Source organism: Leuciscus leuciscus (genome assembly GCF_965113295.1).
Source record: "Leuciscus leuciscus genome assembly, chromosome: 8".
NCBI classification, from domain to species: Eukaryota; Metazoa; Chordata; class Actinopteri; order Cypriniformes; family Leuciscidae; genus Leuciscus; species Leuciscus leuciscus.
The window spans coordinates 11240186-11264634 of record NC_138732.1 but is presented as its reverse complement, the minus strand read 5'-3'; the positions used below and the strand labels follow the sequence as shown (position 1 = coordinate 11264634).

The window sequence follows — 24449 nt, the reverse complement described above, 5'->3', positions numbered from 1 at the left end:
GAGTCGGCCGTCTCGTCGGAACACACAGGTGTGGAGTCGGCCATCTTGTCTGAAGACACAAGCGTGGAGTCGGCCATCTTGTCCGAAGACACAGGCGTGGAGTCGGCCATCTTGTACGGAGACACTGGCTCGGCGGCGGCCATCTTGTACGGAGACACTGGCTCGGCGGCGGCCATCTTGTACGGAGACACTGGCTCGGCGGCGGCCATCTTGTACGGAGACACTGGCTCGGCGGCGGCCATCTTGTACGGAGACACTGGCTCGGCGGGACTGACGTGAAGCTCTGGCTCTGGCTCGGCGGGACTGACGTGAAGCTCTGGCTCTGGCTCGGCAGGGCTGACGTGAAGCTCTGGCTCTGGCTTAGGATCAGCGCGCTCTGAGCTTGACGGGACCAGCGGCGGCGAGGGCTTTGAGCTGGGTAGGACCAGCGGCGAAGAGGACTCTGAGCTGGTTAGGACCAGCGATGAAGAGGGCTTTGAGCTGGACAGGACCAGCGATGAAGAGGGCTCAGTGCTGGACGAGACCAGCAGTGAAGGCTCTAGCTTGGCGGGCATGTTGCTTGCTGTCTCAGGCGCGGCGGGCATGACGCATACTGCCTTGGCTTTGGCAGATTTGGCGTGAAGTGCGGGCTCGGCTGGACTGGCGTGAAGTGCAGGCTCGGCTGGACTGGCGTGAAGTGCAGGCTCGGCTGGACTGGCGTGAAGTGCAGGCTCGGCTGGACTGGCGTGAAGTGCAGGCTCTGCCACGGTGGGATGAGGCTCAGGTGTGACTGCGCTGGTGAGCGGTGTTTGCACAGGAGTTGCCAACACTAGAGTGGGCATGACGTGAACAGTCTCTGGATCGGCAGACGTGACGTGAACAGTCTCTGGATCGGCAGACGTGACGTGAACAGTCTCTGGATCGGCAGACGTGACGTGAACAGTCTCTGGATCGGCAGACGTGACGTGAACAGTCTCTGGATCGGCAGACGTGACGTGAACAGTCTCTGGATCGGCAGACGTGACGTGAACAGTCTCTGGATCGGCAGACGTGACACCCACAGAAAAAGTTGAGCCGCTCAATTGCAGGGCCAAGTTAATATACTGTCCAAGAGTCCCATGAGGATTGTGCAGAGGCATGCTTGAACTGAGCGGCTCAGATAATCCTCCCCGAAAAAATATCATTAAGCATACCTCTTCCATACAGGTCAGGTGAGCCAGCTCCAAAAAGTCAATCACATAATCCTCCAATGATCGATCTCCTTGACGGAGACGCATAATTTGTGCTACTGGATTCATGTTGGTAAATTCTCGGCTGCTGGATCTAAGTTGGGCGAAGTTTTCTGTTACGAACTGCTCCGAGACACGAAGGTTGAGGATCCAAATGCAGCTTTATTAAGGGGTAATCCAAAGACGAAATCCAATAAACAGGCAAAGGGTCAAAACACAAGTAGACAGTCCAAACAAACAAACAAACAAAACTTAACAGGCAGGGGTCAGAGGCAAGATAGTAATCCAGGGAACAGGCAAGAAATCCAAGAAACCAAGAGACATGAAAACCAGGGAAAATGCTCAGAAGTGCAGTGCAACAACATACAAAACTTCGCAGTGAGTGAATGAGTGAACATGGTATAAATAGGATGAGACTACCAGGATGATGGGACACAGGTGAATGCAATCAGTGATAATGAGGTACAGGTGAATGTGATGAGTGATCAGAGATGAGTCCGGGCAGTGAGTATGGGAAATGTAGTCTGAGAGTGAACGTGAGTGTCTGAGATGTGGAGTGCCCTCTGGTGGCTCTCAAGGACACTCCAGCTGGTGACCGTTACACTATGTAACCTGATTTCTCCGAAAGACAGAGGTGTCCCTGGAAAGATCAGCTTGATTTTTTATTTTATTAAAAAATTCTAGTGTAGACCTTGTTAGCAGAACACACTTCCACTGTCAGAAACGACATGGTATTTCCTGTAAAAAAAATAAAAATCCCGCAGGGCCCTGAAATAGGCTGTGAGGAAGTAGCTGCCACCACTATTAATCAGCATGAGCGAGCAGCCCTGATATCAAAGACCTCCGCTACATTATTACTAGTGCATCAAAGAAACCCACACTCTTATCAGCGGCGAACATCTGTAGTGGTTTGTTTGTTTATTCATTATTTTTCTAACTGTAAAGTCTCAAATCATTACACTATGCAAAATAGCTCGATTGGCTTCTGAAAAACCAATGTGCCACTGTTGAAAAACATGACTTCCATCAGAACCGAAAAAGACAGCATTCCCATAATCATTGTCTCAGGCATCTGTTGACCTAAAGGACTGGAGGTTCTTCGAGCAGTGCAGTGTCTGTGTTTGAGGAGAGGAGAGAGAGAAACTGTCAGTCCTTTCAGGAACAGACGATGGCCAGCCTTCAGGACCAATTCTTTCAACACTGTCTGTTTATAGTAGATAACATGTTCGCCTCAACATCAGAACCTCGGCAGCAGCCTCCTCTTTCTTCACAAATTTCAAAAGATTCTTCTAAAGGAGGTATCTTTTTCTTCTTTTTTAACAATTGGTTATGTGCATTGCACAATACTGAATGCACGGTTTCCAGACTCTTCTCACAGTTGTCATTTCCATCTTGCAACTTGACATCTTTCTGGCAAAATGCACTATAATCAATAAAAAATTTGAATATGGAATCATCTCTAAGCCACATTTTATTATTAAGTTTACTTTACGTATTCATTTAACAGTTGGGAAAACATGTAAATGTGTACAAAATATGTGTGCTTTTGTGGCAAAGTGAGCAAAGAATTCATGAATTTTGTAATATGAGGTCATGTAATGCATTTGGTATCAAAACAAAGATATATATATATAACAGTTTTATTTGTCATAAAGTCATTTCAGAGATCTGAAAATAAAAAAATGTGCGAGATCTGGCTAGATTTTGATTTATTGCAAGTCAAACAGATTGCCGGCTTTATATATGTTGGTATAAAGAGCTTTTGGGTTTTTACTTTATATGATTTACTTATAGTGTAGCAATATTTGCCATAGCTGAGTGGCTTGCAAAATCTCAATAAGCTGGAATAATGGGATATTATGATATTTGTTGTTTCTGTACATCTGTAAATTCCGACAATTATAAATATGTTAAGCTTATGATGTGCACAGCTGCAGGGCCAAAAAAGGAAGATACTTTTAGTTTGTGTTTCAGCAGAAAATCTGTCTTCATCTTCAGATTCCTTTTATTAGATTTAATCAGTATTTAAATATGAAATCTGGCTGCTGTAACATCTCTTTTTCATCAAGCTGGCAGCTGATTAGCTCCACTCATCACTGCAGGAAATGGATGTTGTTGTCTAAAAGACACATTCTTTCCAGGTGTCTTTTAACGTCTATTTTGATGTTGACACTTTAAAACTATAAATATAAAAAGGTATGAATATAATACAAAGTCTATAACTATAACTACTTTGTAATATAACATGAAATAAACTAGTATTATTTTAAATGTAAAAACACACACTGATAATTACTGAAAAATAATAAACCTGAAAAATAATAATCAATACTCTCCAGATGGCCAGTGCATATAGACATGTTACATTTAGATAGATGAAGCATCCAGAACTTTGGTCATTGTCAGTGTCGCTAACAGTCAGATCCAATTTACTCAAACCTTTCTCTTTTCTCATTCTAACGCCACTAAAGCAAATGGCAGAACGCCCTTGGCCATTCTCACCACAGCGTTTCACATGAAGACTCTCATTGTTTAAAGGAGGAACTGAATGAGTTATTTTTGACCACCTAAATATTAAATAAGACTCTAAAGAATATTAAGCAATTATCACTGTGTTAAATACATTAATTTGTGTGCATGCATCCAAAATGTAATAGTTTCTGAGAGGGATTTATACATTTCTTGTGAACAAATCTGACAGTGCTGCCTTTGTGGCTCATGGATTAAAGGTCAGTTTATGATGTATTACAAATAATATCCAAAATGTGCTTTTTCAGTCTGTTTCCATCATCGTGGTGTATTGTATTTAAAGGCATGTGACAGCAAGCCTCCTTAAATTGGAATGTTGTGGGCGGGAGAACTGAATATGGCGCATTTAATGGAATATCTCTCCCAATTACATGCCTTGCACCCGTGGAGGAACCATAAAATCAGGTCTGAATGAAGATACAAACATGTGCGTGGATTGTGGGGAGCTTTTCTTCGCACATCCAGACATTGCAATAGAATCTGCCACAGGAACAGCCCACCTTTTGTCCACCACACACACACCCATGGCAGGGGGTGTTTGTTATACAGATGGCTGTCCTGATCTATGAACAAACACAATTAGTCACAAACAGTTGCGCTCCTTTTGGCCTCTGGACAGTGAGAGAGAGCGTCTGTAATCCTACAGTACATTCGTCAGCCAGGTCTAATCTGGTCAATTATAAATTCAATGTCTGAAAACAGTCACGGATTTATGCTTCCGGTTGTGAGATCCAATTAATCCTCTTGTTTTCATTTTAGCCTGCAAAATGATGCGTCATTTCTCAAACATACTTTAAATAAAAACTCCCAAAACATCTTAATCTTCTGTACTAAACTTGTTCCTTTTGTGTTCCTTTCCAATCCTTTCTTTTTTGTTTAGTATCTTTTGTTCCATTTTGTTTAGATTATTTCCATTCCTTCCCTTTTTGTATGTTTTGTTAATTAAATTGAGTTTTTTCCTTTCCCTTCCCGTTCTTGTCTCATGTTTTAAGAGAGTATTTCCTTTAAAACTCACTACCATAATACACAATAAAACAATTTTGAAAGCAACAGGAAATTTAATTACATTATTATACATTTTTTTACTTTGAGATCAAACTTTGAATAATGCTACTAGTGGTGTTTAAACTAGCTACTCCTCACATAATCATATAGCTAACTTTCAAAAAGTCGGTTGCTTGCCATATAATGCAAGGTTTTTATATAACCTAATAAGTCTTTCTAGATGTCTATTTTCCAGTCCTGCCGAAAGTCTCATATCAAAATGCAGGCCGGTGTAGCAGTAAAACACTTAAGAATTCAACAGCTTGTTAAAACACTAAATAGCCTATTAAAACTGACAGCACATTGTGTAGAACAGCTTTCTGTGCTTCTAAAAATGTCATTTAAATAGTAACAGGACACTTATGAGACATCATTATTCATAACCTGCTCGTGAAATAGGCTACCTGTCCTGTACAGAGCCAGATGCTGATGATGTTTGCTATTTTGTAAAATAGAGCCATCTGCTGGACCGTTGATGTCATAGGTGGCTAAAAAGGCCAATGAGGAATGATGTCTTGGAATCACTTAAAGGCCTCATTCACACCAAGGACGATAAATGTGCCGTGAAGTCAGACATACATCTTTTGTGACATCGCTTACTTTATAGTAGGGAAATATGCGATTTTAGAACATCGATGACCCCTGGTTTTCACAGTGCATTGTGGGTCTTTCTAGTGAGTTTCAGTGAGTTTTTAGTGAGTTTCACTGGAAAGATTTTGCGAATTGCGATTGCGACATCACTTAAAATGGCTGACTTGATCTGGTTCTGGTTCTTGATCCATGCCCTGACTGACTACTGAACTAGGGAGCTGATTGAGTCGACATGGACAGCGAATCGGAATCCACTAGCCTATAGGACAATTGTTTAAAGCGACAGACGACATAACTGCAGCGCACATACAGAACGATATCGTAAGTTAGTATGGACCCTAAAATAGTTATCGTTATAGTCAACTTTAAAAAACTCGGCCCTTAAAGGGATAGTTCACCCAAAAATGAAAATTCTGTCATCATTTATTCCACCTTAAGTTGTTCCAAAGCCTATGAGATTCTTTCTTCTGTTGAACACAAAATAAGTTATTTTGATGAATGTTGGGTAACAGTTGATGGTAGTCATTGACTTCAATAGGGAAAAAAAATACTATGAAAGTCAATGGCTAAAAAAAAACGTCTCACAGTTTAGGTGTGTACCTTTTGGGGTTTAAAAACGTTCTCTTCGGTTAATAGGCTATGCAAAGACAACTAAGATTATTCAAAGATTATTTTTCTTTTCGTTTGGAGCGACCAGTCTAATCCTACATAACAACGCTGACTTGACCAATGGCGTGAGTTGGGGGTGAGGCTAACTAGCAGATTGTTTGTTCAGACGGGTGGCATATTCACGCTCAAGGAGCTCCACCAGTAGGGACCTGTTAACCAATGCATTTCTGCTCTGATAGTGGCGAAGAAATTACATCAGCTTTAAACTCAACAACCTACCTCAGAATTCAAGATCTTCTGCAGAGAGGAGAGAGGAAATTGTTCAGTGGTTGAACTTTCATAGCTCAGGAGTTTTAGTTGCATATCAACCTTGACTTCGGTGTTTCTCCTATAATTCCTTATAAAATGTAGAAGAGATACAAATGAGACAATTGTCAACATATACTAAGAATATAGATCAATCGCCTCAATTCATGTGGAAAACATTGCTCATTAAAAGTGAAGAGAATTAAAGAGAATTAAAAGTGAAATATTCATATTAAAATATATGAATTGCGGATGGTAGGCCTACCATGGCAAAGTTCTGAATTGTTCTCTTATGAAAAATATCTTATGAAACTCCAGGACCGGAGTTGCCTATCCCTGCTCTAGGGGAAACACTAGTGTCTTTTTCTCAACAGGAGACTTTAGCAAAGATTTATTTGTGATTCTTATTTCATATGGGTCCTGTTTCTCACTGTTCTTAGTTCCGGAGTCTGTAGGGAATGGATGTGGTGATTGGTCCATCCAGACTTTCACCTGTGGTGAGGACTAAAGCTAATGAAGTGATGCCCTTGAAGAGGTACATCGCTAATTTATTCTGTTCTAATTATCCCAGTTCTTTCTCAAGAAATCCTTCATGCAAAGATGTAAAATAATGAGAAGAGTATGTGAGCTTTTAAAAAAAAAAAGTATTTTTAAAGAATTTGTATAGTTAACTTACTTAATTAAACAGTTAGACAAGTTTGTCCTAATTATTTAACTTGAGTTATATAAAACTTTTTAAGAGCAAAATGTGCAAAGAATAATAAATTGATAGATAAAATAAAAAAATGAAGGTGATACTGTATGTACGTATATGCTTGTTTTAGAATTCGAATGAAAAATATATACACTTTAAATTGAAGTAACTATAAACATCTAAAAAGGTCTGTAAAAGCACAAGAAAATGTATAAGAAGAATGTGAAACTCTGAAACTCTTGCAATATAGAACATTTATTTCTGTTTTTGACATTTTCTTCTGCTTTTTACATAATGATGTCTTTGAAAATTTTTGCACACTCATAATCATCAATATCTCACAAAAAATATTTATCTTCTTGATCTGATTTGATAAAGTTTCAGCATAAGCTTGCATACTGGTGAAAGGAAATATAATTCACAAGCACAAAATAAAATCTGTAGGTATTCACTATGGAGCATCCCTGAATTGTTCTTGTCAAATCACTCGCCAGTGAAAACAACTGCATAATTTTTCTCATCACAGATACATATATGATATATTGAGTAATGGAAATGTCTTGACAGCATGTTATGTCTGGCTAAATACGCACTTAACTCTGATTCACTTCTCTGGGGTAAATTAGTGCTATTCATTTTACATACCGAAAGAGCATTTACTGTACATTAAGTGGCTGCTTATTCACTTGTTGACCCTCATTTTTTCAGTATAATCACAATGTACTGAACTGCCATATTATCACCATGGGTTCCATATTTTTGACCCTGTGTAAAAAATATATATTTTTATGATAAAATCTGCAGCTGAAACATACCATAGCCAACATGTACAGTACATTTCAGACTGGTGCCAACTCAATAAAATAGTACACTATTTATATGCTACTGTAATTTACAGATAATACAGTATGTGCCTATTGTCTGTATCTGTCATTCAGCATATTTGGGCAAACGATAATTAGTTTAACTCTTTGTCAATGGCTTTTAGTTCACCCAAACATGAAATTTCTCTCATCATTCACTCACCTTCTTGTTGGCTTCCCGTTATTTTTCATGCTGCTTTTTTCATTCAGTGAAAGTGGATGGGGACCAGAAACAGTCAAGCTTTATCTATTATGACATTGTTGGTGAAAATTATTATTTTTAAATATTATAATTTTTTGCATTATTGTCTTTTTTTCTTCTTTTTTTTGCTTTATTGTCATTTTGGGGCTTGATAGCTCCTCATTACCATTCAGTTATCTGGTATGGAAAATGTTCTACATCAGGAAGAAAGTCATAGAGGTTTGGAATGACATAAGGTTGAATAAATGATGACAGAATAAAAAATTTTGGCTGAACTAATTCTTTAAAATGATAAATCACTTTGAATGAGAATATCCTTCAGTGAAACCTACTAAAGGAACATTGTTGAGGTTCAAAGACACTGTGCAAACACATGCTAGTGGTTTTGTTCTACAAAGATCAGTTTGCCATGTCATTAAAAGAGGGAAAAGCATCAGTTAATTAAATATTTTGGCCATTTTCCAGTTCTTGATCCAAGCACCAAAATAAAGTCTGGATTCAGAAGTAGCATTTGGCAGCTGTATCTCTATAAGAGAAACTGGACAGGGTTCAAATCCCCTGTGCTCTTTTCATCCGTCTCAAGAAGTTTCGCTTCTCCTCAAGCAGTTCCTGGATGCGCTTATTCCGTGTTTTCTCACGCAAAAACACGCGCCCTCTACTGGGGATGATGTTATTTGGAGGAAACTCGCTGTCCAACGGGATTACTTGATACGGCATATCAATAGCGTTGCTCTCGCTCGTCTCTTCCACGTTCTTCGGTCGTCTGCTCGTCTTCTCTGTGCTGGATGCTGTTGTACTTGACTGTGGTGTACTGGAAGTTGTAGATATAGAGGTTGTTGCCATTGGAGCAGGTTCTTCAGTGGTTGTTGGCACCTCTGCTATAGATGTCACTGGGATGCCAAGGACCATCTTGCCTGAGGTTGTTAATTCATTTTCATTCACACCATACTCTGTTGTTGACTGCAGTACCGCACCGTTGTCCCCATTTGGAGCACCACTACTCCCATCAAATTCTTCAAACTGGACGGTGGTGCTGGGAATGAGGGTGGAGTCACTCACATCACTGAAAATGATGGGGAAAACAGTGCTAAAAGGTAATTTGGTGCCCGAGGTTGTTAATTCATTTTCATTCACAACATATTCTGTTGTTGACTGCAGTACCGCACCGTTGTCCACATTTGGTGCACCACTGCTCCCATCAAACTCTTCAAACTGGATGGTGGTGCTGGGAATGAGGGTGGCGTCATTCCTATCACTGAAAATTATGGGGATAACAGTACTTACAGGTAATTTGGTGCCTGAGGTTGTTAATTCACCATATTCTGTTGTTGACTGCAACACCACACCGTTGTCCACATTTGGTGCACCACTGGTCCCATTAAACTCTTCAAACTTGACGGTGGCATCATTCACATCACTGAAAATGATGGGGATAACAGTACTAGCAGGTAATTCTGTGCTGTTTACCATGTCATTTCCAGGTGCAGATGTGTTCCTAGTTGCTGTAGTAATGGCAAAAGATGTGCTCTGTTCTGGAAGGAGATCTGGAGTAGCGTGCTTAAAGATAGGAGTTGTAGTATACGGATAAATGGGCATTTTCGTGTATCCTTGAGTATCAGATGACGTTGCTAAGGCCGTATATAACCAAGGTGTTCTCACAGAAGTGGCACTTTTCCCATCTGTAGATGGCAGAAAGGCTGCTGTGGTGGACTCTGTGCGTGTGGGACTTATGGTGGATCGTCCTTTAGAGGTTATTTCTGATTTGGATGGTGGCCTACTTTTGATCACAGTGATATTTGTGGGATTGTCAACCTTGCAAGACTTGCAGCACATGCGCTGGAAGCCTGGAAGGGAACAATATTGCTGCAGCGCCTCCATGCGACAGAATGCAGAACGGTCACCGTGACAACGCAGTCCTGCAAAACAGGAGAGGGACATAAGACATATGTATGTACACTGAAATCATACTGTAGCAACAAACTAAAATACAAATAGGTTACATATAGAAGATCTTAATGACTATATGTAAAGCTAAGCTAGATAAAACATGCCTTCTAAGCTTGTTCCGTGCTTTTGACAAGTGTGTTTGAGCAAGAAAAAAGCAGAAATGGGGAAATCTTCAGAGAAAAGCATGTTAAGGCAAAGGCAGAAAAGAAGTTATGAACTGACCATAAAGCAAATCTGTGAAGATAGGGATGTACACTCCTGGGCAAAAAAAAATGGGCCAAGCCAAAAATGGCAAAATATTTAGTGGTCCTTTAATGGTCTTAACCATTTTAATCACAAATCACTGGTCATGAAATGAGCAAGAATTGCACAAATTCTGTAGATAACAGCACTTCCCCAACTTGCAGACAGCTTTTTACAGGAGTCATTGTTCCACAGCTGTTTCAAACAGCTGTGAGAAGTTGAAAAATGCTCCCTAGTTTGTTTGAGTTTAATGTGAGACCAAATTTTCACTATAGGGTTCAAATCTGGACTCTGACCAGGCCAAAACATGAGCCTGATGGACTTGTTCTCAAGCCACTTCTTGCTGTCTTTGAAATAATTTGTGGTTAAGACAATTAAAAGCTTAGTGTTTAGCCATTTTGGGCTTGGCCCTTTTTTTGTGCCCAGGAGTGAAGCTAAGCAGATAAAATGTCTTATAAGCTTGTTTCGTGCTTTTGACAAATGTGTTTGAGCAAGAAATGGGGAAATCTTGAGAGAATCACAAGTTAAAGCAAATGCAGGAAAGAAGTTATGGACTGACCATTAAGCAAATCTGTGAAGATAGGGATGTAGATGCATACTAGAGGACTAAACATGTTAGGATGAATGATTAGTTAACAAGCAGTTTTTCTTCCCTGGTGAATGTGATTATTTATGGACTATAACTGTGGTTCTTTATCCTTCTGAAAACGGATTAGATTTATTTATATATCCCTTGGATAAAATATTTTGCAAGATCCTCCGAAAATTGTTGGTCGTCAGTGATTTACAATTGATACCTACAGAGTCTACAGAATACATAATATGATGCAGATATAAACATAATTCAACTTAATGATGGGGAAAGGTGCAAAACAAAAGGTTTTCAGGGTAAAATTTTGCAAAATTGTGTATTGTGCAATTACGTCACAAAAATAAGTGTTATTGCCTTTCCCAATGTACCATGGCAAGCCTTCAATTATGATTTATATTTGCAGCACAACTAACTGACAATTAACCCCACAAATTTACATCCAACCACAAATAGCGATAGAGAGTCCAATGTTCTGTAGTGTACCTTTAAAGTAAAAGGAAAAAATGCCACTTTCAGAGAAATAGACAGAAAGCAGAGCACCAACACAGACAGGGAAAAGCCAGAAGAGAAGATTTCTGTTTTTATAACACTTTTTTTTTTTTTTATTCCTACTTTTGCAGTTAATCATGACAGAAACTGAAACAATGAAATGCACTCCCACCCCCCTTTAAACATACAGATAGAGTTATCTTCTTCAGAAAAATAAATCAACTGTATTGAAAGGTACAATGTCACAGTAACTTTGGTTAAACACTTGATTACTTTGAGAACAATTAATCCATTGGTAATTCAGATGAACAGGTAAATAAATAAATAAATAGGTCATTAGTTAAATAAAATACAGGATTTCCATGATGATGTAAAAACTGGCATGGCACATACAAGTGTCATATTAAACATTTACAAAACATTAATAAAGTTTCCCTGATAAATCAAAGTGCATATAGACGCAGTGCACGTAAGTCCATCTGAATGTTCCCCAGACATTTCCCCCACAACAGCCAGCCAAGACGCAGTTAGGCCAGTGAAGTAACATGACAGTTACTCATAGTATATATAATATTAGCATTTTTTTCTTATAAGTAAGGAGATAACAGTCATAAATGTTATTATAAATACAGTAAACACCTATGTTTATTTACAGTATCTCACTGCAAGGTCTGGCTTTTCCTAGTGTTTTCTTCACGGCTTTGAGCATGAAAATTCGGATAGCTCGCTACATAGTCACAACAGAAATGTGTTTCACGATACAATGACACGTCTGAAGTGATAAAGAGATGCTGAGTGTAGGTTTCCATTAAAACGCTCTCCATTTCCAATGGGTTAGCCACTGTTTTCGGATGTGTGTGACGATTGGTTGATCAGTTGGTTCTATTTCAGGTTTTGTTTGAAGCTGCCTCTGGTTTCTGTGCGCCAAGCCATCACTTTCACAGATAAATGCCGATACATTCAATTGTAGTGTAAGGCATTGTTCTTACGCTCTATGTCTCCCCTTTCCCGCCCCCGAAAAGAATGAGCTCAGATGTGGATGAAAGTTCATGAGGTATATTTATGTGTCATTTGTCTTTTGTATGGCCACTGGTTAAAACACATGCTGGCAGACGTACACGCACACACACTTGTGTCGGAAACACTCGCACACACGAAGGCATGATGAAAACACACGCCGCTCTCATCACCACATGGAGATATTTAATGCGCATGAATCCCTCTAGTTCAGGATGAATCTGTTTAAATGAAACCACTTCTCTCTGAAAAAACAACAACCAAATAAAATAATAAACGAAGAGGCAACTGGCTGAGCGAGTCCTGCATAATATAGGTCTTCCCATTTCCCCGAAACACTTAACTTCTGTTATTAAATAGCAATAGTTCTGTATTTATGTAAAATCAATAAAAAAATACACGTAACAGTCAAGAATTAAAGCGATCAATAGCAGTCAAAATGTTAGGCTAATAAGCTACAGCTTATTCATGGTAAAACAAATTATTAATATTTCATATTATTGGTACCCATATAGATTTATATATAAATACAAATATATTTATATGTTTGTTTAAAGTCTGCAAGCACAAATAAGCTGCATTTATTGAATTTGTTAACAGTCAAAGAGAGGATGGAGGATGAGGTGGTTATGGCATTCAAACGTGTGTAGTAAAGCGACCCTGTTTAGCAAGTTCCACCTCATGTTCACCATCAGCCACCAACACGTATATTGGCGGTTCAACAGTACATCCCATGTTAACATCGTAACTTGTTTGAGTGTTTGTTTTTGTCCCATCGGTTTTCGAGAATGAACTAGGATGTGGAATGAGCACTTAGCAAAGATTTCCTCATTGTGACAAGTTCACATTCACAATAAAGCTTTATTTTTTTTATTTTTTTTTGTCTTTTGTTTTCCTTTTTTTAATCTTTTAGCCACTTTTCATGTTTATTTTTTTCCCCTTCACACCTGCAGCTCAGGCGGGGCCTCTGTAAAACAGCGTCCGCCTCGAGAGCGTGAGCCATATAGAAACAGCTTGCAGAGGGCAGTGAATTCAAACAAACGCGTCGCCCCTGCGGAAACCTCAGCGCAATCATTAGCTCCGCAAGCTGCCCGTCCAACCACAAAGCCCCTCCTTTATCAAACATCCCCCGAATTTTTTACATGTTTTGTTTTGTCAACAATTTCTTACTGGCCAGCGTTCACAACACAGAGCTCCACAAAGGAGAGAGAGATAGAGCGAGAGACAGAGAGAGAGAGAAACAGAGAAACCTCCCCCTATCGGAAACGCCCCGTAAAAGAGGACCACCACCCAGGAAAAAGAGAAGCGTGCAAGCCTCGGAAGAGGGAGGCAGTCAGGGGAGTTTGCCTTGTAAAGCCAGGCAGAGTGACAGAGGGAAGGTCCAGCTCAGAGAAGTGAGACAGCGCAGCGCGACAACGTGGCTGGTGAGAGACGCTTTACTTGACATCCTCTGCACGGGGTATTTGGGGTCGTGACGCGACAACCACTGTATCAGGAAGTTGCCGTGCTTGTTGAAGTCGGAAGTGCTCCCTGTAGCAAGTGGGAAGAGGAGGGAGTGGGATCGGGAAGGAGAAAGCCCGGGAGACGGTGAGAGAGAAAGCAAGAGAAAACTCATCAGCTATATTAGAGCATTTGTTAATGTCATGAATTAGTCTGTTATTTCTGCACAAAACCAGTACATAAAATACAACTTTTATTAATAACATTAATAAGCAAGCATTCACTTTTATTAATAACATTATTAAGCAAGCATTAACTTTTATTAATAACATTAATAAGCAATATTAATAGGCTAGCACTCGGAAAATGACATAAGGATAAAAGCTGTACTGATAAACGAAGATGTTTCGTCACAACCAAACTGTGAACAATGATATGCAATGCTATTATTTTGAAAGTGTAATATTTTACAAGCTTTTCTTTTTTTGTTTTATGAGTTTTATGTAACTCAATTATGCGTTCTTTTTTTAGCTTAAAACATGTGATAACACATTACAATAAGGTTTACATTTGTTAACATTAGTTAATGCATTAGGTATAATTAACTAAAAATGAACCATTTTTACAGGATTTAATAATCTAGGTTTATGTTAGCAATTTAGAAATACACTATTGTTCATTATTTGGGTCAGTAAGATTTTTGATCATAAGTGATGATAAAAAACATTTAGAATGTTACAAAAGATTTCTGTTTCAAATTAAATCTGTTCATTTGAACTTTATATTCACCAAAAAATCCTACAAAAATTGTATCATGGTTTCCACCAAAATATTAAGTAGCACAACAATGATAATTAATAAGAAATGCTTCTTAAGCACCAAATCAGCATATTAGAATGATTTGTGAGGGATCATGTGACACTGAAGACTGGAGAAATGATGCTGAAAATTCAGCTTTGCCCTCACAGGAATAAATTACATTTTAAAATATATTCAAATAGAAAATATTTTAAATAGTAATAATATTTCAATTTTTTTTACTGTATGTTTTATATTAATGCAGCCTTGGTGAGCATACAGTAAGAACCTTCATAAAGTCAAAAACATAAAATAAAATTAAAAAAAGATCTTACTGATTCCAAACTTTTGAACAGCAGTATATAATAATACATGTTATAAAAAATATAATTGTTATGTCATGTTAGATCATGTAAATAACTTTATTGTAAAATGTATCCAGTTACCCACAGCTTGAATATGTGGCATGCATTTTCAAGTTGTAAGGATTACTTTTAACCCCTCCCACCAACCATCTGGATCCAATCTGGTGTGTTACGCCCACTTTTAACAATTCATTCAATTCCCAACGTATATTAAGTCCGGTCCTACATGTTTTTCAACACTAATATCTTATTTCAGTACATCAATTTACAATTACTTGTGAATTATGAATGTACTGATCTGTTTGGGTTGTTATTTCAAAAAGTGTGATCACAAAATTGAATACGCACTTGGGCAAGGATCCATCCTGCAGGGTCTTAATGCAGCTGGCTTGGAGTCCAGACAGAGCCCAATGGTGTTGTCACGGGTGTGGCAAAGCACCTGCCTCTCCTGCGTGCCATTACCACACGTCACTGAGCACTACAACAGCACGCACACAAACAGAATGTCAAACTAATCCAGCGCTCAGATCTATACTGATAAAAAAAACAAAGCATGTTCATTGTCTGTACCTGTGACCAGGGGCCAAGCCTCCACTCAGCAGGGCACAGGTTGCGATTGCAGTCTCTGCGGGATTCTGGGCGCTCGTCGCTGCAGTAACGACTGCGGATGGATTTGTACTTGTCGTCGCCCAGAGGTTGGACGCATCGTACAGAGCGTGTCTGAGTGCCCGTCTTCCCACAAGACTTACTGCATTCACCCCACTCTCCAGCCACCCAACTAAATACATCAAATCAAGCACACAGTCACAGTTTATTCAGAAAAACATGGTGCAAAATTGTCATGTGTGATGCAAGATACAACAGTATTACAATGACATCTACTGGACATAGACTATAGTTGCAGAAAACTAGACCACAACATGTGTCAATATGTGTAGTGCAAAGGAATGCTGGTTATAAAAGTAATGTGTTAGTTCTTTTGGTTTTATAGGATAAGGACTTAAAGGTGCCAACTGTGATAATAACAGCAATTAGAATAATAGCAATAACAAGTAAAGATAAAATAATACTTTTTTTACTTCAGAAACATATTCTGATTAAGCAACTTGTGTCACTCCCAAAAATGAAAATGTGAATAAAAAATAATAATAACTAGAATATCCTTGTAACTCATATACTGTTACAAATGTTTATTGTATGACTTTTAAAATGGGAGATGTGACCTTGTTGTTTGATGACTAAATGTGTCTATTGTATACCCTGAGGAAGGCTCTTAAGCCGTATTTTTTAGTTACTATTAAAGTTCCCCTTTCCACAAGTGTTGCTGGATTCCCTTTTGAACTCTTATTTACATTTACATTTATGCATTTGGCAGACGCTTTTATCCAAAGCGACTTACATTGCATTATCCTATACATTTATACATAGGTATGTGCAATCCCTGGGATTGAACCCACAACCTTACGTTGTTAACGCAATGCTCTTACCGCTGAGCTACAGGAAAGCTTTTAACAATACACATCTCTGATTTGGAAATGAAAGCTATTTTGGTGCACAAACTCACATAGGCTGAGCACACTCTCTCAGGTAACAGTCTCTAAATAGGGGTGGAGGCGACTTGATTTTCTCACAGAATTTGCGATGGACCATCCTCATCTCTGTGTTTTTGCGGCAGCCATAACGTGTCACTTGAATGCCTGTCCATAAGAATGAAGTCAATGAAACATTCATGAACATGAAAAGAGAAATTCTAAATAAAATTATTAAAATAATGTATGCTAACATTCTATTGGACTAAATATTATTTTAATTGTGGGTCAGGTTAAATTTTCTTAAAAAAAAAAAGGAAGTGAATCAAATACTCATGAACATTAAAAAAAAAAAACTAAAAAAAAAACTAATGTAAGCTTACATTCTACTGGACCAAATATTGACAAAATTGTTCTTACAGAAAGTTTTGTAAATAAATAACAGGACAACATGAATAGAGTGTTCCCTCTGAAACTCTAAACCCAGAATTAGCATTTTAGCACTTCCGGTTCCATTGTCTAGAAGTCAATATGTTTTTCAATGTTATTTTGGGAGTTAAATGCCTGAAGAAAAGACAGTTTCACTTTTTTCTATGACATAAAATACATCAGTAATACCCCCTTGTGACTTTTTTTAAGCTTTTACTTTTACTTGTCTTGAAAAACACGGTGGCTAACTAGTGGCTAAATGAGACTACAGAGGTTGTCAGGGAAATTAAACATCATCATGCTGAACAGGTAAACTCATCTACTCACTAGTCCGCTTTCACAGCATCATTGTGTTTATAATCGCGCTCTTGCAACTCAAACTATTAGAGACAATATTTTTTAAATAAAGAATGAAGGAGTTACTTATTGATGGTGATGTTGAAGTTCTGTGAGCGTGGTGTAGTTTGTTTATAGCCTTCGTTAAGCTATTAACTTTTTTTGTGATTGTATTTAGGCTTTAAAAATCATTTGTTCATTTCTTCAAATGTTCATGTGTGAAGATTTTCATAGTGAGCAAAACGTGTAAGAACTTTTGTTGGTCACAGAACTTATTTTATGCAATAATCCAAAAGCCAATGGAAAAATCCTATTGGGTTTTTGTCGAGGGATCCAGGGTGATGCTAACTTCCGGGTTGGCCTACAAAAATACATCATCACAGCAGCACTCTATAGACTTTCAGCTCTGCCTCCTGTTAGTTACTGTTGCAAGCTTGATAATATGGTGGACAGCAACAGTTGCTAAGGTAGGATTGGTCAGTTATGTTTTAAGGAGGGACTTAGCAAAGGGTCAGTTATAGTAGAAACTTGTTAGAGATGTAGGGGAAACTCATCTGCCTGTATCTACATAAAAGTGAACTACCTTCTCCACAGGTCTTGGAACAAGGTGCCCATCTCTTCATCACCCAGGAATATGGAACTCCATAATCAGGGACCATGTTATTCTCATTGGCACTATCACTCGGTCTGTCATTGTTAGTGATGTATTTGATTGACACCTTCACTTTGGTCGATCCATGCATTCGGATCTAGAGCAAAAATAAAGACAATCAGTTAAAACAAGTTAAAAGAGTGTGTGTCCATTCATGTGTGTGTGAATTCCCATGAGAGATTACCATGACAACCACATCGTTTTTTAGGGGGCCATTAGTTTGAATGGTGTCCTTGTTGTTTTTATTCTCATACTCCCATTCCAGACCTTTTTCAATAACTGAGCGCGTCTCTGGGTAGTCTCCATGTGCGTTGAGAAAGAAATCACTTGACTCTTTATTCCTGACAGCTATTCAGCGAAAAAGAGAGAGCAGCAATTAAGCAAAAATAGTGACCACTTCAGTGCTTACTGTATGAGAAACTACAGGGTGAGGTCAGGCTTTACCTAAAATGTGAGTAGTCCCATTAAGTTCCTGGATAAAGAGATGTCTCGCCCCTCTGGGAACTTCAAGCACCTTAATGACACCTAAACCAAATGCAAAACGTTTTCAAATCAATATTACTGCCACTATTACTATCCAACAATACTCTAATACACATACAAAAGTGCTGAAATGAAAGTGAACCAAAAAAAAAAAAAAAGGTGCACAATGGTTTTATTTAGACTGAACTATTTTTATTTCTCTTTTCAGTATTAAATGAAGTTTTAAACCAACATTTGTTTCTTGGATTTTTTCAACTAAGCTTGCAATTTTTTCCAAGCTGAACCTCTTAGATGTAAAATATTTTCTTGAAGTACTCTAAAATTAGAATTACACATTTGCATGATCACGGTTCTATGATGTCACTTAATGGTCACATGACATACTTTCACTACTAAAAGTAAACAGACAAAATATCTTTTTTTATGTTTTTAATTTTGAAAATTATTTATATATAGTGTTGCAAGGAATTATATCGTGATTATTTATATATTTTCAACTGACATGAGATTTAATTTCATATGGAAATGTCTTATATTTCTACTGCTGAGGTATCCAGGAACAAAGAATCTACTGCTAATGGAAATTAGCCAAGTTACTTGGTTGTTCAAACTTGGGTTTACTCTTTACCAGAACCAACTAACAAAAGTTACAATACAAATATTTATGTCTTAAAGGGACCTATTATATTGTTTTTTAAAGTTTGGATTTTGTTTTTGGGGTCAACTAGAATAGGTTTTCATGCTTGAATGTAAAAAAAAAAATTAAAAACTTTCTATAAAGCCCCTCCTTCCGAAAAGCTCAATGTGCTCTGATTGGTCGGCTGGACCACTGTGTTGTAATTGGTCAACCTCTTCTGGTGTGTTTCAGAAATGTCACGTCCGTTATCATAACCGCAAGAACTATGTTTTGGTCGGGAATTATTTAAATGAGGAGTATTGTGACGTGTTCATTCTCGTAAGAAAACTCAAGACTACAATCGAGGCGTTTCAGGGAGTTCAGAAACAGTGTTTACTTATATAGAGAATATAGACTTTGTGCTTTGTTACATTTAATTCCCCCTGCATTTCACTCACAAACCCCCAGGGGTTAGAGAAACCTGCGTTTGGGAAACCCTGCGATATAGTATTGCATTTTGTACATTTCTCTTGAATGTAAGATTTAAAAAATAATGTAAAAATGCTTGCCTCATCTAATCAAAGGTATCCAAGCCCATTTTATGGTATGAGACATAAACTCAGTGAATTAATCTGTGTTCAGTCATAATTGACATGACAGTAATAAAAGGCTCATAAACCCCCAGGGGTTTAAGTACCCTGCGTTTGGTAAACACTGCATTATGGTATTGCGAAGAATTTGGCCAAAAAGTATCTTGGGAGGCAGCATAATTATGTCTACGTTTGGAAGAGCCATTGTATCTGGACTATAAGCCTGTGATGCCTTAAACTGTGGCCTCCGCAAGGTTTTGGGACCGAGCTTATATGTGTGCTGAGGAGACGTACCTTTCTTCTCTACAAAGGTGAAGTTAAATTTGTGAGTCTTGCACTTGGTTCCGTCTCCCCCGCAGACGCCGCACTTATCTTCCTGTTGAGCTGATCCAACAACACTATCACAGCCCACTTTCTGAAGGGAGAGAGACACCATAAGCAAAAGGGAACTAAGCACACACATTTACGAGAGGTACACGCAGTTATTTACCTGACAGTCTCCGTACACACACACACTGTAGGGATCTTTGTAAGAGCATCGTGTTCCATCTTCCACCTGAGTCTGCATGTTGACTACAGCTCGCGTCTCTTTGGATTGACAGTACAATTTGCAGCGTTGCTTAGCTGAGGAAAACAAGACAAGAGAGATCCTTGAGAGATGGATTGAGATACAACAAAAAGATCAAGTGCATATTAACAAGAATTGAGAAGAGCTTGAATTCTTAAAAGGAAAACAATTTCCATGTTTAGAAAAAAATTGCAATAAATTAAATCACATTAAATACCTGTTACAAAATATCAAAAATCCTTAAAAAATCTTTTCCACAACTAGTACATCTTGGTCCAACAGAGGATAGACTTAGATAATGGTTTATACAAAAAGAAAAAAAAGAAACCTTGATTAAATGTGAATGGTCTCCAGGTAGTCTTTACATGGTCTATAAATGCATTGTACATTATATCATCCCAGACAGATTCCCAGCATCAGTGTGTACAATCCCAAAACTTGACACTTCTGTTCCAGAAGTACATTGCAAGTCCAGCTCAATTTCCCATAAAGACCAAAAGTAATCCATTAACAATGTAATGACTGTTGGATATCCTAGCAATTTAAAAGCATTTACTTGCACTTTGTGTGGAAAAAAACCAAGTACATTTTCCTGATCAAAAAGCAAGACAACTCAACAAATCAAGGTCAAAAGAGTACAATACTCATGAGTGCAAGATGTAAAAAACATCATGTAAAAATGATTACCTCATCTTTTTAAAGGTATCCAAGCCCATTTTACGGTATGAGACATAAACCACAAACATTCTTGTGTGAATTATTCTGCGTTCAGACATAAATTACCGGACAGTGATAAAAGGCTCAAAAAGTCCCTCTTTGCATGAGGATTATTTTGGATGTACTTGCGTTGATCATAAAAATAAGGCAGATCTCCATAGCGCTAATGACTCAGGAGGGATTTCATATTTTCAGTAATGTCATGAACGGTGTAGAAGTACACATGGAAAAAAGAGAGGGGTTTGAATGAAATCATATTTTCATGTGTGCCCACCGTGTAAGTGAGAGCAGCTGTGTGGAGAGATGGATTACATCAGCCTTGTTGACAAACTGATCTTCATTGTGTAGGACAGGAGTGAGGAACTATTTGAATAAAATTCACAATTTAAAGGATTTAAGATATTAAAATTAAATTAAATTATATAAAAAATACATATAATTTTTATTTTATTTTTATTCCAGCAAAACATAGTGTTAATTTTTTTCTATTTGGCCTTCGCTTATTGTACAGAAATACACTTTCAGAAAAAAACAGCTTGACACTAGGCCTCAAAAATACATATTTGTACCTCACCCATCCATAAAGGGTTAGTATTAGTACATTAAAATTATATATTTAGTATATTTAGTATTTAGTTTCAAGGTGGGTATTGAGGCTTAGTTGTCTAAATACATTTTTGGTGAATTGTACTGTTTTAGGGTACTCTTTTATTTAAATTTTCTATCAGTAGAGTGGCTATTTGATGTCGTATTTGTGGCCAATGCTGTCTAGTTGTTTTGTAGCTCAGTATCTGTTGTCAACTCAGTCTGTGAAATCCGCCATATTACTTACAGTCAGGGTGTTCATAAGGCAGCCACTGGTGCCAGGTGTTCTGGTACTCAAACTTGTTGTCCATCTTGCTACATTGCTCGGCTCTGTAGTCATGGTATAGTTCCTTACACTCATGTGTATTACACATCTGGAACTGAAAGCTTGGGCCGGCGCAAGAACGTCCACCATTAACTGGACTGGAGGAGGTTAAAGGAATTGGAAAAAATAATTAGTTATATGTTAGATAGATAGATAGATAGATAGATAGATAGATAGATAGATAGATAGATAGATAGATAGATAGATAGATAGATAGATAGATAGATAGATAGACAGATACATAGATAGATAGATAGATAGATAGATAGATAGATAGATAGATAGATAGATAGATAGATAGATAGATACACACTATGGATTGTCACAAGCTCGGGTGCGAAACTGTAGTCCTCTTCCACAGGAGCGAGAGCAGGCGCCAAACTCACTCCATATCCCCCAGCCTCCATCCTTTTTTATGATGTCTGGAGTCAAACTCATACAGTGGCCTTTAAAACAGTGCTGAGAGAGGAAGAGAACAAAGCAAACACATAAACACAGAGGAAGCGAGTGAGTCTAATGCATCAGGACATATCTGCATTAAAGGCTGAGTGGCGGTACCTTCCCTCCTCCGCATGTGGTACCATCGATGGGCGGTCCTTTTTTAGTCTTGCAAAAGAAGGGGTTGTCTGGGTGAGCGCACCAAAGCTGCTTACAGGGGTCAAAGGAGCGATACTGAGAAATAGAGGAACAGAGAGAAGAAAATTAATTTGAGATAAATTTTACAACAAGACACAGCTGGTCAGATAGTCACAAAGCTAGGATCAATCTGAAGGATGTCAGACTGGTTAAATATAGTAAACTGTTCTTTCCAAAGACGAGATGATGTGTAAATATCACTATTTAAATAGCCCTGTAAATCTCCAATAATCAAAAAAAGATCCATTAAAGTGCGTCTATATATAGAGAGATAGTGTTCAGATAACCTGTTTGTTTTTATGAATTGTGAATTGTGCAAATGTGTTACACTTTGTTTCTACAATATATACATTGTATTTTATTCAATAATATAATATAATATAATATAATATAATATAATATAATATAATATAATATAATATAATATAATATAATATAATATAATAGCGATGTTATGTCACAATTATTTAGGCAAGATGAAACAGTATGAAACATTTTCAATAATGGGCAGGTTACATTTTTGTAACAAAGCGATCTCATGCAGGCAAAACAAAACAATGAAGAACAACTGTTTTAGTTATGATACAGCTTCTGACCAAGAGCACAGTTAGACAACAGAATGCTAGGCAGTGATGTGATATGGCCTCAAATGCTAAGCAAAATCTCTCTTTTTTCCCCTCCCTTGGAGAAGTGTAGTAGACAGGACCAGAATCTCTGGCTGTGGTACTAATGATGACACTCCATTTAGCAGGATCCTAAACCCAACAAGCGTTTCAAACACATCAAGACACTAAGTGCAAAATAATGGCTCGCAGTTTTCAGCAGTAGCCAGCTGGCTGCTCGTGTTATCTCAGTTTGAAGATTGTTTAGAGTTTGCCAAGCTAAATAGCGAAAACATTGCTGCACCTGAAGAGATTTTTAGATGTTTCAGGGAACTGTATTGTGGTTAAACTTGCTCCATTCAGCAATCTGATGAATGTACTGTAGAAAACTCACTGACAAGTCACCAGATTGCAATGACCTGGTTAACTTATCATTAAACGGATGTTCAAAAAAAGTTTGAGCTCCGTTGAGAGAATCTGTAGCATGATTTCAATTACCACAGCAAACAGTTTTGTCCCTCAGAAATTGTGTTCAAATTAGTGTTTTTACAACTGAAGTCTATAGGGCAAGGCATTCCAGAGAGTTTATAAGCAGAAATGTGTCACTCGTGTTTTTGCTGAAGTACTAATATAAAATTTTCCACGCAAACATGTGTCAATTTGTCTAAATCACCCTTTTAGCAGTGAGACAATCAATGTGTGCATTTCTATAAACACATTTTTCTTTATTTTTGAGAAACTGAAGGACAAGTCAAACATATTTAAATGATTACATTTGTATTAAACTCAAGCATTCCTTTAACTTCACGTCACACAGGCTGTTAAAAAAACTGTGCCAATAAATTCCAAAATAAGGAAAAGACGACTGTGGGTTTAGTATCCCGCTGTGTACATGACTGCAAAATGACAATGAGTTCAACACCAACCAATAACATGTAATGATTAACAATAAGACCATCTAAATTGAACCAAGTTCAAACGAAAGAGGCCACATTGCGACTGAGGAGAACACCTTACCTGGGCTCCTGACGGCCCCACCTTTTGCAGCTAAGGGAATGGTTTAACAAGACAGTGAAGTACAGTCCAAGCAGTGCTGTTCAGCTGGAATTTCATTTTTCTGAGCAGAAATGATTCTTGAAATCATTTTTATCCAGTTTTGTGAAAGCAACATCAAGTGATTTCAAACTCATGCCATCTGGTTTTGATTATCTGATCATTTTTTATTCATATAATATTTGTTTCCTCAAAAAAGAATGGCAAACAATATAATTAGCCTCACATTTTCTCTGAGATAGATGTTTGACATCATTTTTAAATTTGGTGTTTATAAAATGTGTTTTGTTGTGAATCTGGAATTTTTTCTCTATAAAATAAATCCAGCTGATGTGCTATGAAAGATTTTAAAACCTGGTCCTTCTTGTTCACCCAAAAATAAAATACGTTT

At 37.9% G+C, this 24449-nt stretch overlaps 1 protein-coding gene and 1 long non-coding RNA gene across 4 annotated transcripts in view; one reads left to right on the top strand and one right to left on the bottom strand.

Annotated features, from left to right (window-relative positions):
* Window positions 1–2066: 2066 nt before the first annotated feature.
* On the top strand, window positions 2067–17954 carry LOC309504681. The gene is made up of 3 exons (XR_014208140.1): window positions 2067–2506; window positions 6728–6822; window positions 17826–17954. It is a non-coding gene; the product is annotated as an uncharacterized lncRNA (long non-coding RNA).
* LOC309504644 (A disintegrin and metalloproteinase with thrombospondin motifs 2) overlaps window positions 7221–24449 on the bottom strand; it is a 178599-nt gene continuing 161370 nt past the window's right edge. The window contains exons 10-23 of one of the 3 annotated variants that reach the window (XM_082177845.1): window positions 24023–24052; window positions 22326–22439; window positions 22081–22226; window positions 21690–21865; window positions 20063–20196; window positions 19867–19987; window positions 18328–18408; window positions 18068–18231; window positions 17815–17980; window positions 16502–16634; window positions 15508–15715; window positions 15286–15415; window positions 13775–13864; window positions 7221–9962 (exon numbers count right to left, since the gene is read on the bottom strand). In XM_082177845.1, coding sequence (XP_082033971.1) covers window positions 8596–9962; window positions 13775–13864; window positions 15286–15415; window positions 15508–15715; window positions 16502–16634; window positions 17815–17980; window positions 18068–18231; window positions 18328–18408; window positions 19867–19987; window positions 20063–20196; window positions 21690–21865; window positions 22081–22226; window positions 22326–22439; window positions 24023–24052 — 3060 coding nt within the window. In that variant the 3' untranslated portion in view covers window positions 7221–8595. The remainder of the gene's footprint in view (window positions 9963–13774; window positions 13865–15285; window positions 15416–15507; window positions 15716–16501; window positions 16635–17814; window positions 17981–18067; window positions 18232–18327; window positions 18409–19866; window positions 19988–20062; window positions 20197–21689; window positions 21866–22080; window positions 22227–22325; window positions 22440–24022; window positions 24053–24449) is intronic. The other 2 variants (XM_082177847.1, XM_082177846.1) reach the window with 2 other exon arrangements.